Source organism: Oryzias latipes, chromosome 12, assembly GCF_053564925.1.
Source record: "Oryzias latipes strain Hd-rR chromosome 12, Olatipes_Hd-rR_3.1".
Lineage (NCBI taxonomy): Eukaryota > Metazoa > Chordata > Actinopteri > Beloniformes > Adrianichthyidae > Oryzias > Oryzias latipes.
In genome coordinates this window covers 6823043-6837492 of record NC_136248.1, presented here as the reverse complement: position 1 = coordinate 6837492, position 14450 = coordinate 6823043, and the positions used below count along the sequence as shown (strand labels likewise).

General features: G+C 41.1%; 2 protein-coding genes across 3 annotated transcripts in view; one reads left to right on the top strand and one right to left on the bottom strand.

Annotated features, from left to right (window-relative positions):
- Positions 1-1051: 1051 nt before the first annotated feature.
- derl2 (derlin 2) lies at positions 1052-6546 on the bottom strand. The gene is made up of 7 exons (XM_011482013.4): positions 6372-6546; positions 3446-3511; positions 3267-3340; positions 2840-2933; positions 1853-2048; positions 1686-1776; positions 1052-1592 (listed from the first exon to the last, which is right to left on the bottom strand). Exons 1-7 carry the CDS (start codon positions 6462-6464, stop codon positions 1487-1489), a joined length of 720 nt encoding a protein of 239 aa, XP_011480315.1. The 5' UTR covers positions 6465-6546; the 3' UTR covers positions 1052-1486.
- A 3906-nt stretch (positions 6547-10452) lies between these two features.
- LOC101170286 (ras-specific guanine nucleotide-releasing factor RalGPS1) overlaps positions 10453-14450 on the top strand; it is a 31516-nt gene continuing 27518 nt past the window's right edge. The window contains exon 1 of one of the 2 annotated variants that reach the window (XM_004075033.5): positions 10453-10741. The gene's annotated coding sequence lies outside the window, so the exon portion shown is untranslated. The remainder of the gene's footprint in view (positions 10742-14450) is intronic. The other variant, XM_078955867.1, reaches the window with a different exon arrangement.

Here is a 14450-nt window from a genome sequence, read left to right as displayed (position 1 = left end):
GTTTTTCTTATTGTTCTCTGTTTTGTTACATTTGTTAACATAGCATTTCTTTTTACATGCTCAAAACATTTTGTTTAAAAAAATTGTTTTGGGTGCACTAGTGTATTTGTTCTGCAAATGTGTTTAAGGTCAATAAAGTTTTTTAGCGCCCCCCGCTGATAGAAAGTGGAGTTACGCTCACACGCGCAGTTTGATGCTGTATATTGACTCATAACAAAATTGATCCAATTCGATTTAAAACACAAAATCATCAGAAAATAAAAGAATAAATAGGTGAGGTAATAAGATCAAATGAAACGAAGTGTAAATTCAGTCAAGATAAAACCTCAGAAATACTCATTCAGGACTCAGAAATACTCATTCAATAATAATCATATTAAGTTAGCAATAAAATGAAAACCAATTAAATAAATACACCAAAACCTGTTTTAATTTAATAAAAATCTAAAAGCTGATCTCAAGGTTGTCTATAATTGTAAAGTTGTGTGTCACTGCACTTGTGTGAAGTAAATAATCAAAAATAAGTGTTTTCTCTAAACCATTACTATTATTAGCTGCTGGGACGGATCACCAACTCCTGGTAGCAGCAGGTAAAACACAGACTATTTATCCAAATTTATAGAAAATCTGTTCAAAAAGAACAGAGCTCGACTTCCAGGGCAGAGGAGCAGCAGGATGACTCAGCCAATCTTTATGGTTTACTAAACACATTTCTCGCCCTTCTATAATTGGGGTAGAAAATCCAAGAAAGTGTGAAACTCAAAACATGAACGTCCTTGTCGTTTAATAAAGACTCTATCTAGGATCCTAAATGTGACTTTTTTTTTAGCAGCGTTCTCCTAGGAGCACAGGAGACAACAGGTTTTAGAATCAAATACTTTCATGACAGTAAAGGGAGAAGAGGCAAACCCCAACCAAGATGTTACAAACCTCTCTGACATTTCACAATGCAAGAATTAGGTTAGGAAAGGTTCTTATCTGGTACTATGATTGTACAGAAGTAATTTTAACATTGATTCTTTGGAATAAAGTGCAAAGATGAAACTAAAGCAACATTTGCAACACATTTATTCTTTTAAAAAGTAAAAATAAAAAATGCACTTGCCATCTGAACAAGTTCCTTTTTATATTTGGAGGTTGTCATTTTCTTCTTCTTTTTTTTTTTTTACATATTTGTATGTGCACACTTGTAAGGATCTGAAGACAAACATCACCCGAGGCCAGCAGCTCATTGTCCACAGTTTGTTCAGGGTCCAAAGCTTGTGTTCTTGCAGAAACAAACTTGGAGCGATGACCTGGTACCAAGCAGGGCTTCTCAGGATGATTCATTTCCATTCACACAAACATCAGACCACTAACTTTTGGCTGTTCAGCATTCTTCATCCAGAACTCAAACACATAGCAGAAAAGACCACATTCGCCTCCCATCATATCTGTGAAAGTCCTTTGAAGGTCCCAGGAATTGGGCGTCATTTCAGAGGAGGGGTTATCCTCCGAGGCGCTGTCCTTCTCCCCAGGCGAAACCACCAGGCCGCTCCTCAGGCAGGGGGTTGTAGTTGGCATCTTCTTCTGGGGTGTCAAACAGCATTTTTCTACAGGGGATATGGAACACGCACACAAAAAGGAGGATGGGATGACAAACTTCCACACAAACAACAAACAAAAGAGTAAATAATACAACTCACATGATGGATGGGGTCCGGAGCCACCTTCCACCACCTGGCTGGTTGGGAAAAACATCTTCCAGGAAAAAGTACACATGGCCCACAGCAATCCCTGAAAAAAAAGGTTTAAAATGAAATGAAAAGATCCAACTTTTCTGTTTTCAGTACAGATTAATGACAATATCTACCTAAAAGATCCACAATTATGGAGTTTCCGAGCAGAAGTGAGAATCCCATCAGCACCCAGGGCAAGAACGGAGCCTGGAAGTTGAGCAGGCCAAAGAAGTTCATGCGAACGTTCGGATTCCTCCGACTCCACACGTAAACTAGCATTATGGTGAAGGCTTGTCCCAGGAAGACCAGATTCACAAAGGTGCCAAAAATCTAAACGCTTGTCAAGGAAACCGGGTGATCCTGCTGGTGCAGAGCTGGCATGAACAACACACACTCAACACACAAGATGAGTCACATTACACAACTAATTATTATTTAAACAAAATCAAAAGATTTGAGTTTTCCCCTTAAACTGTCTGCTCAATCAAATGGTAGAGCACATTCAGAAAATGTATATTTTTAAAAAACATTTTGAGTATTATTCCCCTTAGTTCAGGGGTCTGTCACCTGACTTCCTTTTGGTTCATTGGATTTACACATTTCTGGGTGAGACGCACCACAAAAACAAACTATGCTTTTTCTTTCCTTTTATTTTATTATTTTTTTAAATCAATGCTGACATTACACTACCTACTACATTTGCTGCATTGAGAGGATCCTTTGTGACACTGGGTGTGTTTTATTTCAAAAGGAAGTCATGTAAACCTATGTCAAAATGTATCAACTAGTTTATTTTTTGAAAAAGTCTATTTTCTCTTTGCCAAACAACAATTCATGTGCAAGTATCATAACAGAAATACAAATCTATAAGAAGAAATAAAATTTTGTGTCTCCTACAAGGTTTTGGTCAAAGAGAAATCCACCCAAATGGCTCTTTTAAGTGTTGAAGGTTGCAGGCAATATGTAGCAGGAAAAAAAATCATTTTTTATTGATTTTGTCTTGGTGGGTAGCTAATGGGTTAAATACATCAACCATAGCAATCATGTCGGATGGGTTACGTATCATTTTTGGCACCAAGCTTCTGAAATGAGAGCTTCTTCTGCTTTTCCAGGGAGGATACAGTCATCAGAAGGCCCCCAAAGAGGAACATGAAGACAAAGTCAGCCGTTCGTCCCCTGAAGGAGCCTTCCTCCAGCATCCGGCAGTATCTGTAGCTGAGGGCAGACTGTTAAGGAAGCCCGCACACAAAGTCTCCACATTAAGCACATGTTTGGAATGATTGCAAGCAGCAGCATGTTCAGAATATAATTCATCTGAAAGTCATTAAAACATTTACTGTAAAAGGGCTGGCAGAATGAACACACATGACTGCTGCATCAAAATAAGGAAAAGGTTCGTTTTTCACACCCCGAGCGAAAAAAATACAAGATTTCAAGGATCCCTTTAAACTCCAAGTGATCTGATCTCTCTGTCAAACTGGTTCATTAAACACTGGCTGTCTGAAACTGAAACATGCAAAACGTCTTCCGCTCAACCAAGAAGGATACAGAAAAATCATATTAAACAGGAAATTGAAGCCAACTGGACCAAAAAACAGGAAGTTCGTTATTAGCCGCCATACCTAAAAAAAAAAAAGAAAAAAAGAAAAGGACATCCATACGTAAACTGCATGGAACCAAAGAAGCAGACGGCGTGCAGGGAACGCCCTGAGAGTCAGCCGGCTCACCTGGTAATTCCTCAGAATCAAATCTGGATTGAAGTAGAGCTGAAAAGGTGTGATGATCTCCAGTTGCTGCAGCGGGAACAAATAAACATCAAGTCAGGGGAAACATCTCAACTCTTGGATATTTTCGGTTCGATATCAAAAAACAACAACAAATGACTAAAAGTACAGAGAAATCCTTTTAATTTGCTAATAAGCAAATTTGAATGAAGAAAACCCTCTAGTGGTCTCATACCAAGCCTGGTGTAACATAATAAAGCAATATTAAATATATCTAATTTATCATAGCCCATGTTTGACACTTTCAACATAAAAACATGCAAACATACGCAGTAGGGACGTCAGGGATGATTCACTTTCTCCTAAATATGGTTGAAAGGTGTAACACACTGTTTGGTTTCAAACTAAGAATTGTGGCATCCCTACTGTTCCTGCCAATTCATAAGAATCTGTCTACCGGTAGTTGTTTGGTTAAGTGTGTAGCAGTCATTACTGTGGGTGGCATTTTTACCACAGACTGATGTTGTTGAGTGTAGTGGCGGGTGTGACTGCACGTGCAAACCGGTACTTTCCTGAAAACTTGCTTTCGTTTTAAATGTATTCGATTTTGTTTTACATTTATTATAAAGCTCTACTACTAGAAAATTCAAAAATCATCCTACATCAAAGAGGCAGCCAGCAGTGAAACCCTATGACCCTTTGACCTTCTGTCCTGAACCCAGTTATATCTACAAAAGTATAGTTTGTCACTTTGAAATGAGTTCCTCCTTTTAAATAAAACAGAGAATGCAAAGAAGTCTGGACACTGGACATCATTTCTGCAGAGCAGTGGGAGTTCATCAGAAATTCTTCTCCGACGCTTGGCGTAGAGCAACCTCACTTCCCATCATCCATCTGTTTACACGCTGTCCCGCTAGCTTAGAGCCCCTCACAGCCCAAAGCTAACATTAGCGGTGCAAGGAAAATGGCGAGGAAAATTGGAGCTTGCCAGCAGTACAGTTTCGAGGCAGATGCAGCTCAGACGTACACGGATCTATTTGTCTGCAAGTGAATGCATCACAATGGAGCGGAGCAGGGAGCTTGTGGCCCACCCAGCATATTTTCTTTGTCACAAATAAGCTCTTTTTCAAACTGCATTTTTTCATCTGCTTCTGATTCACAACAATTTGAATCAAGAAAAACTCAGAAACGCAAGCCAATCAGCTTTCACTGAGTTGCACAGGTGGTTTGACAGAGAGTTTTATGCTGGATGCCCTTCCCGACACAGGCAGGCGGGCTGGGGACCGACACAGGCAGACCGACACAGGCAGACCTAGGCTCAAGCCCCCTTGTGGGTACATGGTTAGGCAGTAATGTGAAGGGTCTTGCCCAAGGACCCCCTCTAGATGAAGCTCACCATGGCCCCTGGGAAACGAACCCTGGTTTCCCAAGCATCAGTCCTGCATGCAGGCAGCTGAGCCATCCAGCCGCTTACTATTGCAACAGTTAGTGCTGGTAAATGTTAAGAACACATTTTTAGACATAGAGGAGCTGCTTTTTTGACCCAGCTGCAATAAAACAACATTTTTTAATTCCCAACTGGAGAAAAAGGCAAACGGTCACATTCACAATCCCTTTATTTCATTTCAGCTGCACTTTTGCTAATTTCCTTTAACATTTTTCTCTTGTTTCAACACACCATTTCCCGGCAACAAAAACAAAAGTATGTGGAGAGTGTGTGGCTTTTAAACTGAGTAGAAGAGTCCGATTAGTCATTTTCGTGCCTGTTTTGGTGAAAGTGTTGTTGCACAAATGTGTCCAAAGTTTATCGCTATTATAAACGTAGTTTTTCCCATAAACCCCGGTGTCTGTCAGACACCAGCTGTGATCATAGCACAGCAAGAAGTTGTACTTTTCAGTGATTTACAAGCGGAAATAAGATTTATCCAAATCGTTTAATGGAAGCTGTATCAGCCGTATCAGCTGGTGTCAACCCAGAAGTGCGGTTCCCCTGGAGGGATGCCGGTCCATCACAGGCCCCCTGACAGAGAGCTTTCTCATCATGCTGTGTGTGACAGTCCTCCTCCAGCGAACCTGAAGACATTCAATCTGAAGTGGATCAAAAAGCGGCGCCCGCATCCCCCTGCAGTCTAAAGCAGACGGGGAGGAAATCTTTCCCTTCCTTATGCAGAGAAAGTCAGGTTGCTCTGTGTTGCATCACCTGATCGGGACTGATATTTAAAAGAAAAATAATAAGAAAAGCTGGGTTCTCTCTCCTGGCACATGTTTTTCTGTAATTAAACACTTGCTTAACATTTTTCCACATCAATCCATCATCACTGAGGCTCTCTGGGATTTTTGAAGAAGCTCTCCTCATCATTCACACCCTCTGTAATGCTACAGTTTAGAGATCAGCATCACTAATGTGTCCCAATGATGCTGAAACAGAAACATCACCTCAGAGACCAACTTCTGTGACGTGAAGCTGACATGAAGACAAGTTTAAGCCTCGTTTCTAAAAAAAAAAAAAAGATGACGGTCCGCCTCATCCCAGCCTTTATTTTGAAGCTTCGCGTTCGCTTCCTGTCATCCCAGCAGGCCACTAAAGGGAACCAGTAAGTTCCAAATGTTAACTGTTTTGACCTGGTTCGGCAACGAAAGCAGGGGGAGATGGGAAATAACCCAGGTTTTCGGGGCGCCTTGTCACCCAATCCGCGCACTCACTCCCGTACACGAACAGACGTGCTAATGCTACACGTTTGATGATCTGAAAACGACCGTTTTGTCACCTAAACCGCCACCGCAGGATGGCCCCGTTTCCATGTTTCTATACGGGAGCAGAGCTGGGCATCATCATGACAACACGTCACGGCTCCCTGACAGAGCGGTTGGAGCCAAACCAGAACCGTATCCTGGTACCGAGCAACGGAGGTCCCTGAACGGGTCTTACCACTGCAGCAGTCGTGAGGACGCAGGCCGTGGTGTAAGCTCTGGTGACGATAGGAATCTGTAAATACTCCTGCTGCAAGGTCTGGTAAGCCATCTTGGACAGACTGAACGCTTCCGGCACGGCGCTGACACGTCATTCTACACCGTGAGGCGTTCAAAACCGTAGGACAAATGTTCAGACCTCCGTCCCGCTCTTTGGCAGTAACCCCTTACGTCACGTTTCCGCTCTAGAACTTTCCATGTTACTCTCTGAGTTTTGTACATTACCTTTATGGAATTTAATTTTCTTAGTTCTACTTATTATTCTTATTATTATTATTTAGAAAACGTAAACAGTCGGTAAAGAGCAATGAACAATGTAAACACATTGGAACAGAACCAGGGGGAATTACTAACACTCAAACCAACCATGACTTCTAACATGTATTGTACATAAACAGACTATTTTTCATACATTTTTGATAGATGTCTCTCATATATGGTTAATATAGAAAGTGAAATAATTATAAAACTATACTAATCAGATTTCTGGTTACTGTAATTACATTTGTGAATGGGATATTTTGCTGCTATGATAAAAAAAAATTCAGTATGAATTTAGAATCTTCTTTTAACTTCTTTCAAAAGAAACCAAATAAAATGTTTACCCATTTTTCAAAGAAAGGTCCTTATGATGAACTCATTTTTCCAAAAAATTATTGAACGTGAGCCGATCAATGAAGTGATAAATTGTCTCTGGGTGATCTCCAAAATAAGGAACTATTAGTATCAGAGGCGATCCTGGCTACTTTGGCGCCTTGGGTGAAACACTGGACAGTGTCCCCCTTTCCAGCCCCGCCCTCAATGGGGAACAGAGATCAATTCTTTAAAATATAGTGTGCCATAACTATTTTTGTTGCTATATCACTACTGTGGTCTAAAAACATATTTTCCCAACTTCAAATTATACTGGATTATTAAAATAACCAGTTGAGTAAGATATGGAGGCCATCCGCCAGCAGTGGCGTGATAGGCTGATGATGATGATTAAAAGAAAAAAGAACAGGAAGGAATTGTATACACTTTTAAGAAGCATAATGATGCCTGACAGAATGACATAAAGATTATGGCATATTTCTTTGCTGTGACTGCCAGCTGAAAAGGGTTTAGCAAATTGGATAAATATATTAATTGTCCATTTTTTAATAATAAGGGCTGCAGGGTTACAGAACCATAGCATTCTCTTTACTTAGCAGAAAAACAAGCCAAACAAATGCGTTTTAAAGCTCAGTGACACAGTGTCTCTGTTTGGTGTTAAAGGTTCATAAATCTGAGAAATTTAGGAGATGACAGAGGACTTTGGTATGATCCTCTCTGGCTGGGTAATTACAGATTCATAAAATATCAATAAACATTTTCAAAATAAAAGGACCAAGAGCTGTAACCATCACTTTGCTAAACAGGAAGTATGGTCTAAAGTTTGTTTTTAAGCTCTACAGAACATCAGTGTGTGTGTTATATGTAAACATGCAAATAGCTGCATGGGTGTTTCAACAAAAAGATATTAAGACCTCTGGGTGAGTACTTGGTGAAATATTGTTATAGAAAAGCAGTGATGGAGCTAGAACATTTTATGTAGGTGGGGCCGACATGACTTGTTTGTTATCATAAAGCACTGCATGGTAACAGACTCGGCAAGAAAGACACACAGTCACTGGCCACTTTATTAGGTACACCCTGCTAGTACCAGGTTGGACTCCCTTTTGCCTTCAGAACTGCTTAAATCATCGGTGGCATAGATTTAACAAGGTACTGGAAAGATTCTTCAGAGGGTTTGGTCCATATTGACATGACAGCATCATGCTGCAGATTCGTTGGCCGAACATTCATGATGCTAATCTCCCGTTTCCACCACATCCCAAAGGTACTCTGTTGGATTGAGATCTGGTGACAGTGGTGACCATTTGAGTCCAGTGAACTCATTGTCATGTTCAAGAAACCAGCCTGAGATGATTCCAGCTTCATTACATGGCACCTTATCCTGTTGGAAGTAGCCTTCAGAAGATGGTACACTGTGGTCAGAAAGGGATGGACATGGTCAGCAACAATACTCAGGTAGGCTGTGGCATTGGACCCATGCTCAACTGGTACTAAGAGGCCCAAAGTGTGCACAGAATGTCCCCCACACCATTACACCACCACCACCAGCCTGAACCATTGATACAAGGCAGGATTGATCCATAGTGTTGTCGATGCCAAATTCTGACCCTAACATCTGAAGCGAAATGGAGACCCATCAGACCAGACAATGTTTTTATAATCTTCTATTGTCCAGTTTTGGTGAGTCTGTGTGAATTGTAGCCTCAGTTTCCTGTTCTTGGATGACAGGAGTGCCAGGAGTGTTGTGTGTTCAGAGATGCTCTTCTGCAGACCTTGGTTGTGACCAGTGGTCATTTTAATTACTGTTGCCGTTCTATCAACTGAAACCAGTCTGGACATTCTCCTCTGAACTCTGGCATCAACAAGGCATTTCCACCCACAGAACTGCCGCTCACTGGATATTTTGTGTTTTTCTTATCATTCTCTGTAAACCCTAGAGATGGTTGTTGGTGAAAATCCCAGTAGATCAGCAGTTTCTCCACCAGATGCACTGGCTTCCCATAACCTCCAGAATCCAATTCAAACTCCTCCTGTTCACCTTTAAGGCCCTCCAAAACCTGGCCCCTCCTTATCTCTCCGACCTCCTCCATATCAAAACCCCCTCTCATTCTCTTCGGTCCTCCTCCTCTGTTCAGCTTTCTGTCCCTACGGCCCGCCTCGTCACCATGGGAAGCCGAGCCTTCAGCTGCTCGGCTCCCAAACTCTGGAATTCCCTCCTTCCTGATCTCCGTCACATAGACTCTCTACCAACTTTCAGATCGAAACTCAAAACTCATCTGTTTATTTCTGCCTTCCCATCCTGATTCACTTTTGATTTTGTCTATATATTTATTGTGCTTTTAATGTCTATTTTGAACCTTTGTTTTGTAAAGTGTCCTTGAGTTTCTTGAAAGGCGCCTTAAATAAAATGGATTATTATTATTATTACCTCAATCCCCTTTTTTCTCCATTCTGATGCTTAGTTTGAACTGCAGCAGATCGTCTTGACCATGTTTACATGCCTAAACCCATGTATTTAAATTCAGCTGCACTTTAGCTTATTTCCTTAAACCTTTTGCTCTCGTTTCAGCAAGATTTCCATTGTAGTGGGTGTTTAAGTGTTTTTTGAATCCTAGTCTTGAGATCCAAGCCCCCGTCTCTGCCAACACTGTAATTTTCCAGCAGAAACTCAAATGTATAAATTATTTGTTCATAATTTTTTTCTGTAAGGACAATCAGTCAGCAACAGGTCTATCAAGTGTTGGCTGCGAATTAATACCAGTCCGCATTGTTCATGAGTTAGTGGCTGGATGGCTCAGGTGGCTGCATGTAGGACATCGAAAACCAGGGTTCGATTACTAGGGGGCACGATGAGCTTAATCCAGTGTGGCTCCTTAAGAAAGACCCTTTGCGCTACTGCCTAACTATGTAGCTACAAGGGGGCCAGTCCCCAGCTTTGATAAAATACGGGGTTGTGTCAGGAAGATCTTCCTGTGTCAAAATCTCTGTGTGAATCAGTGAAAGCTGATTCGCTGTGGCTGAAAGATGAACAATAACCTCATTACACTTGAGATATGGAAAGCTTGTGTTGCTCTGGACAGCTTGTTTTGCTCTGCAACTTGTTGCATCAGGACCAACAGTCCTCACATTGAGTGATGTGTGTGGCGCATCCTTCTTCCACGCCTCCTGAAGCTTTTTGCTGATTTAACAGTCAGGTTTTATGCTACAAAATGCTCACAGACCAGGGTGTATAGTTTCAGTAAACAAACTGCTTTGATACAGATGATCCTGTATGCGTGGATTCTTCCCCCATCTCCTCTGAACCCCCCTCTAGAGAGGGACTACCAGCTTCGGGTGCACCTGCGTCTGAACTGAGCCGTCTGTAACCCTCCTTTGATTGGCTCTCATTTCGTGGGGGCGCGGCTACCTGAGAAGCCGGACCGATGATTGGACACCTGTGCTGTCTGTCATCAATGCGTCTACCTGCCACTTCCTGCTGGCTGTTGTTATTCAATTTCACTTTTGTTTTTTGAAGGCGTAGCGGAGCTCGTTGACGCGTCGGTGTTGTTGGGCTCACTGGTTCGGTCGGATCGCTCGCCATGATGGCCCGGCTGGATTCCAGATGAGAGACCTGCTTGGGTAACCCCGCCTCGGCTTCATGAGCTTCTGCGTCTGCCGCTGTGTCCCCAGCAGCGATGCTGTCCTCTGGATAGGCAGGACGACGGCGGCCGGGAAGGACTGACCGCAGGAACGGTAAGCAGCCCCCGCGGCGCGAGGGCACGCGGAGTCGCCGAGGCAGCTCAGCTTCATCACTGGGGGGGGGGGGGGGGGGGACGAATGTCACTAGCGTGTCTGCCGTGGATGCGGTGTGTGCGCAGACGTGCGTGACATTGTTGGTTTTCGAGGTGCGTGCTGTGTTGCGGGGTTCTGCAGGGCTGCTCTGCTGCGGTTGCGCCTGGCTGGGCCAGGAGCGTCCTCCATCCATCCTCTCATCCAGCGTCTGGGGGACGCGGCGTGGCCTTCCAGAGACATCAACAGCAGACTCGATCTGCCAGTGCTGCTAAGGATCGTGACTAATGAATAACAAACAAACAAACAAATAAATGGCGCGTTTAGGAACAAACAGTAGTTTTCCTATATGGATTTTTGCGCTTAAGCTTCATGCTTCAGACATGACAGTCGAGGCTCCTCTGACCTGAAGGCGCACAGACTTCTCCAAAAAGGGGTTCAAACAGCTCAGTCAAAGCTTGGGGCCGCTTCTGCCTCCATGCTGTGCTTTTAAATGTGTTTTTATGCTACTTTTTGCTAATGGACAAACATTGATCCCACTGCATTCATCTACAGACAGAGAGACTTAACACCACATCCATCCACCATTGAACAAAACATTTTAAACTATTGGATTACAATATGAGCCATTATGTTTCATACAGATCTAATTCTATCCAAAAAAAAACTCACTTTGTTTGTAAACAATACGAAATTTGACCAATGAATTGTAATCATTTAATGCCACTAGGCAGGCATGTCCAAAGTATGTGTTGAAATTGTGTCAAAATTCCCTGTGGCCAGCAGGCTTCTTTCATAAAATCAATAATATGCAGCACTTTTTATAAACTGTGTGTATGATGTCTTGATTGTGATTGACTAATTTACATCATTATTGTGGTTTAAAAATTCATTTCACCACCGATTTGATTCATATCATAATCTGTAGTTGCTGATTTATTTCAGTCGATTTTGGTTCATTTTGACCTAAAATGGATGCAGGACATCCTTAGCCAAAAACTTCAACCAGTGTGACTCAGAGGTAAAAACCTGGTTACTGAACAGAGAAGGTGTCGTTTTCCAGAGTTTTTGTATTTCTTTCAAGATAATCAAGTGTAAATAGATATGTGTATAAACAAACAAGTAAACAAGAATTAATGTCAAATCCATTCACATGTTGGTTTCCTAAAGTTCAGCCGACTGTTCTTTTTCCACACCCAAAGAACCCAAAGGGAACATAATTAGAACATTCTAGCACACTGTTTGGTCACATGACTTTGCTCAATTCAACGTGTTTCCACACATCGGACTGGTTGATCATTGGACATGTGTGTTGTCCGCTGTGATGCACTTGGTGGTTTTTATTATAATAAAATAAATCTACTATGTCTCAATCCAAATGGGATGATCCAATATCGATTATCCATTCATCTAATTTTAAAATGTTTTTTTATGGTCTAGGTTGATTTGATTTGATTAACAACTTGCCTCAGACAGATTGATCCGCTTGGATCATAGGAGTAGAAATCAATTCATCAATGAATTGAATAATTATTGCACTCCTTATTATAAGTTATCTTAAACCTGTGGCAACACGACTGCTAAGCCCTTTTTTGAATTCATTTCCAGTTTATTTCTTAGATGCCACCTGTAAATGAAAAAATAGTTGACATTGAAATTGGATAATTGTTTCAGTTAAATACAAAACATCTGTTTCTGCCTAATATGCCAAGGGGACTGACTGTGTTCAAAGAGATTAATATTAAGAGGCACTAAAAGACGAGACACGCCAAGCTAACTGAGAAAGAATGGATCATGGTATTTAAATAGGAAATTCACAGTGAATTTGCTAAACTGTATTCAGCTATTTTTCTCTTCTGCGTCAAAAAAAATAAAAGTATGCCACTTCAACCCCATGACCCCAAAATGGATTTAACAGATTTAGAAAATGAATGAAAGGAACAACCATTTCTAGTTGAGGAAGATATGTTTTTTTTTAAAGTTTAGGGTCAACTAATTTAAAGATTTTATAACATGCACTTTAAGAAAATGGTTTAAAACCCCAGAGTTCTGTTTCTCTTTGTTAATAGTAGAATAATATTACAATTACCCCTATACACTCAATGGATAATTTAACACTTCACTTACATTCAGTTTATTTATAAAGAACTCATTCACAACCAGAGTTGCCTCAGCGCTACACAAAACCAAAAACACGTCACACAAAGCTCAATTTACTACAATTGTTATAATCCAGATAATTAAAATAAAGCCAGATTATTTTAGCCTATAAATGGCAGATTACATCAAAATGTTTTCAGTGTAATCCCTGTGCTGAGCAAGGAAAAGCCTCAGTAGGGAGAAAAGCTCTACAAATAGTAGACTAGGTAGAAACCTCCAGAATCTTTCTGCAACTTTCTGTTCTGAGAAGACAGGAAGGAGAAAAACAAACGCAGTCACTTTTAGCCATATTTTTTTTCTTTTTACATCCAGTTTACTTAGAAAAAAGATTCTATTTACTGCCCTGATTGTTCTAGCTGAAGAGGATCGATGGTCTATTCTATGTTTAAAGTGACAAACTGGGTTTATGGGCAAAATCCTTTTAAACAATGACACCCTTGTGATATCTAAATGTTACACTGAGATGTTCTAAAGCTGCAGCAGCTATGACTGAGACTGGAAGAGTCCAGGGAGGCTTTCAGAGTGTGGGAGGCTCCTTAAACCTGTGCAAAACAGCTCCAGTTGACTGCTGCAATGTAAAGAGAATTTCAATAGGAGGTTTTCGTAGGATTTCAGCATCATAGGTTATTTTTCTCACTTTAAACTGTGACACATCTCTTAATTTCTGATGGCATCTTATGTTAAAAGAACAGAATGTCTACCAACAGAACAGTGTTTTGAAACATTTTTATTCTAGTATATTTTAATGAATAATTAGAATAATTAGAGTAAGAAAAACGCATTTTTAATACCTAAATGTTAGACTATTTTAAGCAAATACATCAAATGATACTTGGGCCTCCCCTTAACACGATTCACTGCAAACATGCAGCGTGGCGTGGAGGTGATCTGTCTGGGTGAAGGCCTCCAAAACCTCCTGGCTGGAGGTCGTGACCTTGATTCAGCCTCTGCGTTTGTCTGAGCGCTGTTCCTGATGTTCTGGCACCAGCGGCAGTCCATCCCCTCAAAATCCCCTCAGAGCTGTTGATTGTGTTCTTTCTGTTCCACCACATTGTATTCTATCATGTCACTCTCCACGAATGTGTTTGGATACAGCCGTCTGTGAACAGACTGCCTGTTTAGCTGTGACTTTTGTGTCTCGCTCTGCTCATGTGGGCTGTCACGGATCCTTTTGTCAAACGTCTGTCAAGTTGTTCTTCCCCATTATTGTGTTGGTAATGATCCAGACTGACTGAGTTTAGAAATAACCAATTGAATGGAGCGTGAGACTGAACTTTCTCGCAGAAGTAATGCTGTAAATTACAGTTATCAGTGGAATAAACACTTGGCAACAGACGGTGAGAAATTAGTCTATGTTATGTAAGTTTCATCTTTTTGAAATTAATATATAATAATGTAGACCTGTGCATCCAAAGATTCATGAAATACTTCACTGTTTTAGTTAAAAACAAAGAAAATATTCAGTCTATCAATCTGTTGTTGGTCCATATTCAGAATTGTTCTAATTGACAGA

Bases quoted from the DNA above. Each gene is read 5' to 3' on its own strand.
- derl2 (XM_011482013.4), bottom strand. From the start codon at position 6,464: ATGGCTTACCAGACCTTGCAGCAGGAGTATTTACAGATTCCTATCGTC. The intron at 2,934-3,266 runs GTATCCTTCTTG...GTCTGCCCTCAG, and splicing joins CTGTTTAATATGATTTTTCT to CTACAGATACTGCCGGATGC. The intron at 1,593-1,685 runs GTGAGTTGTATT...TATCCCCTGTAG, and splicing joins CTCCGGACCCCATCCATCAT to AAAAATGCTGTTTGACACCC.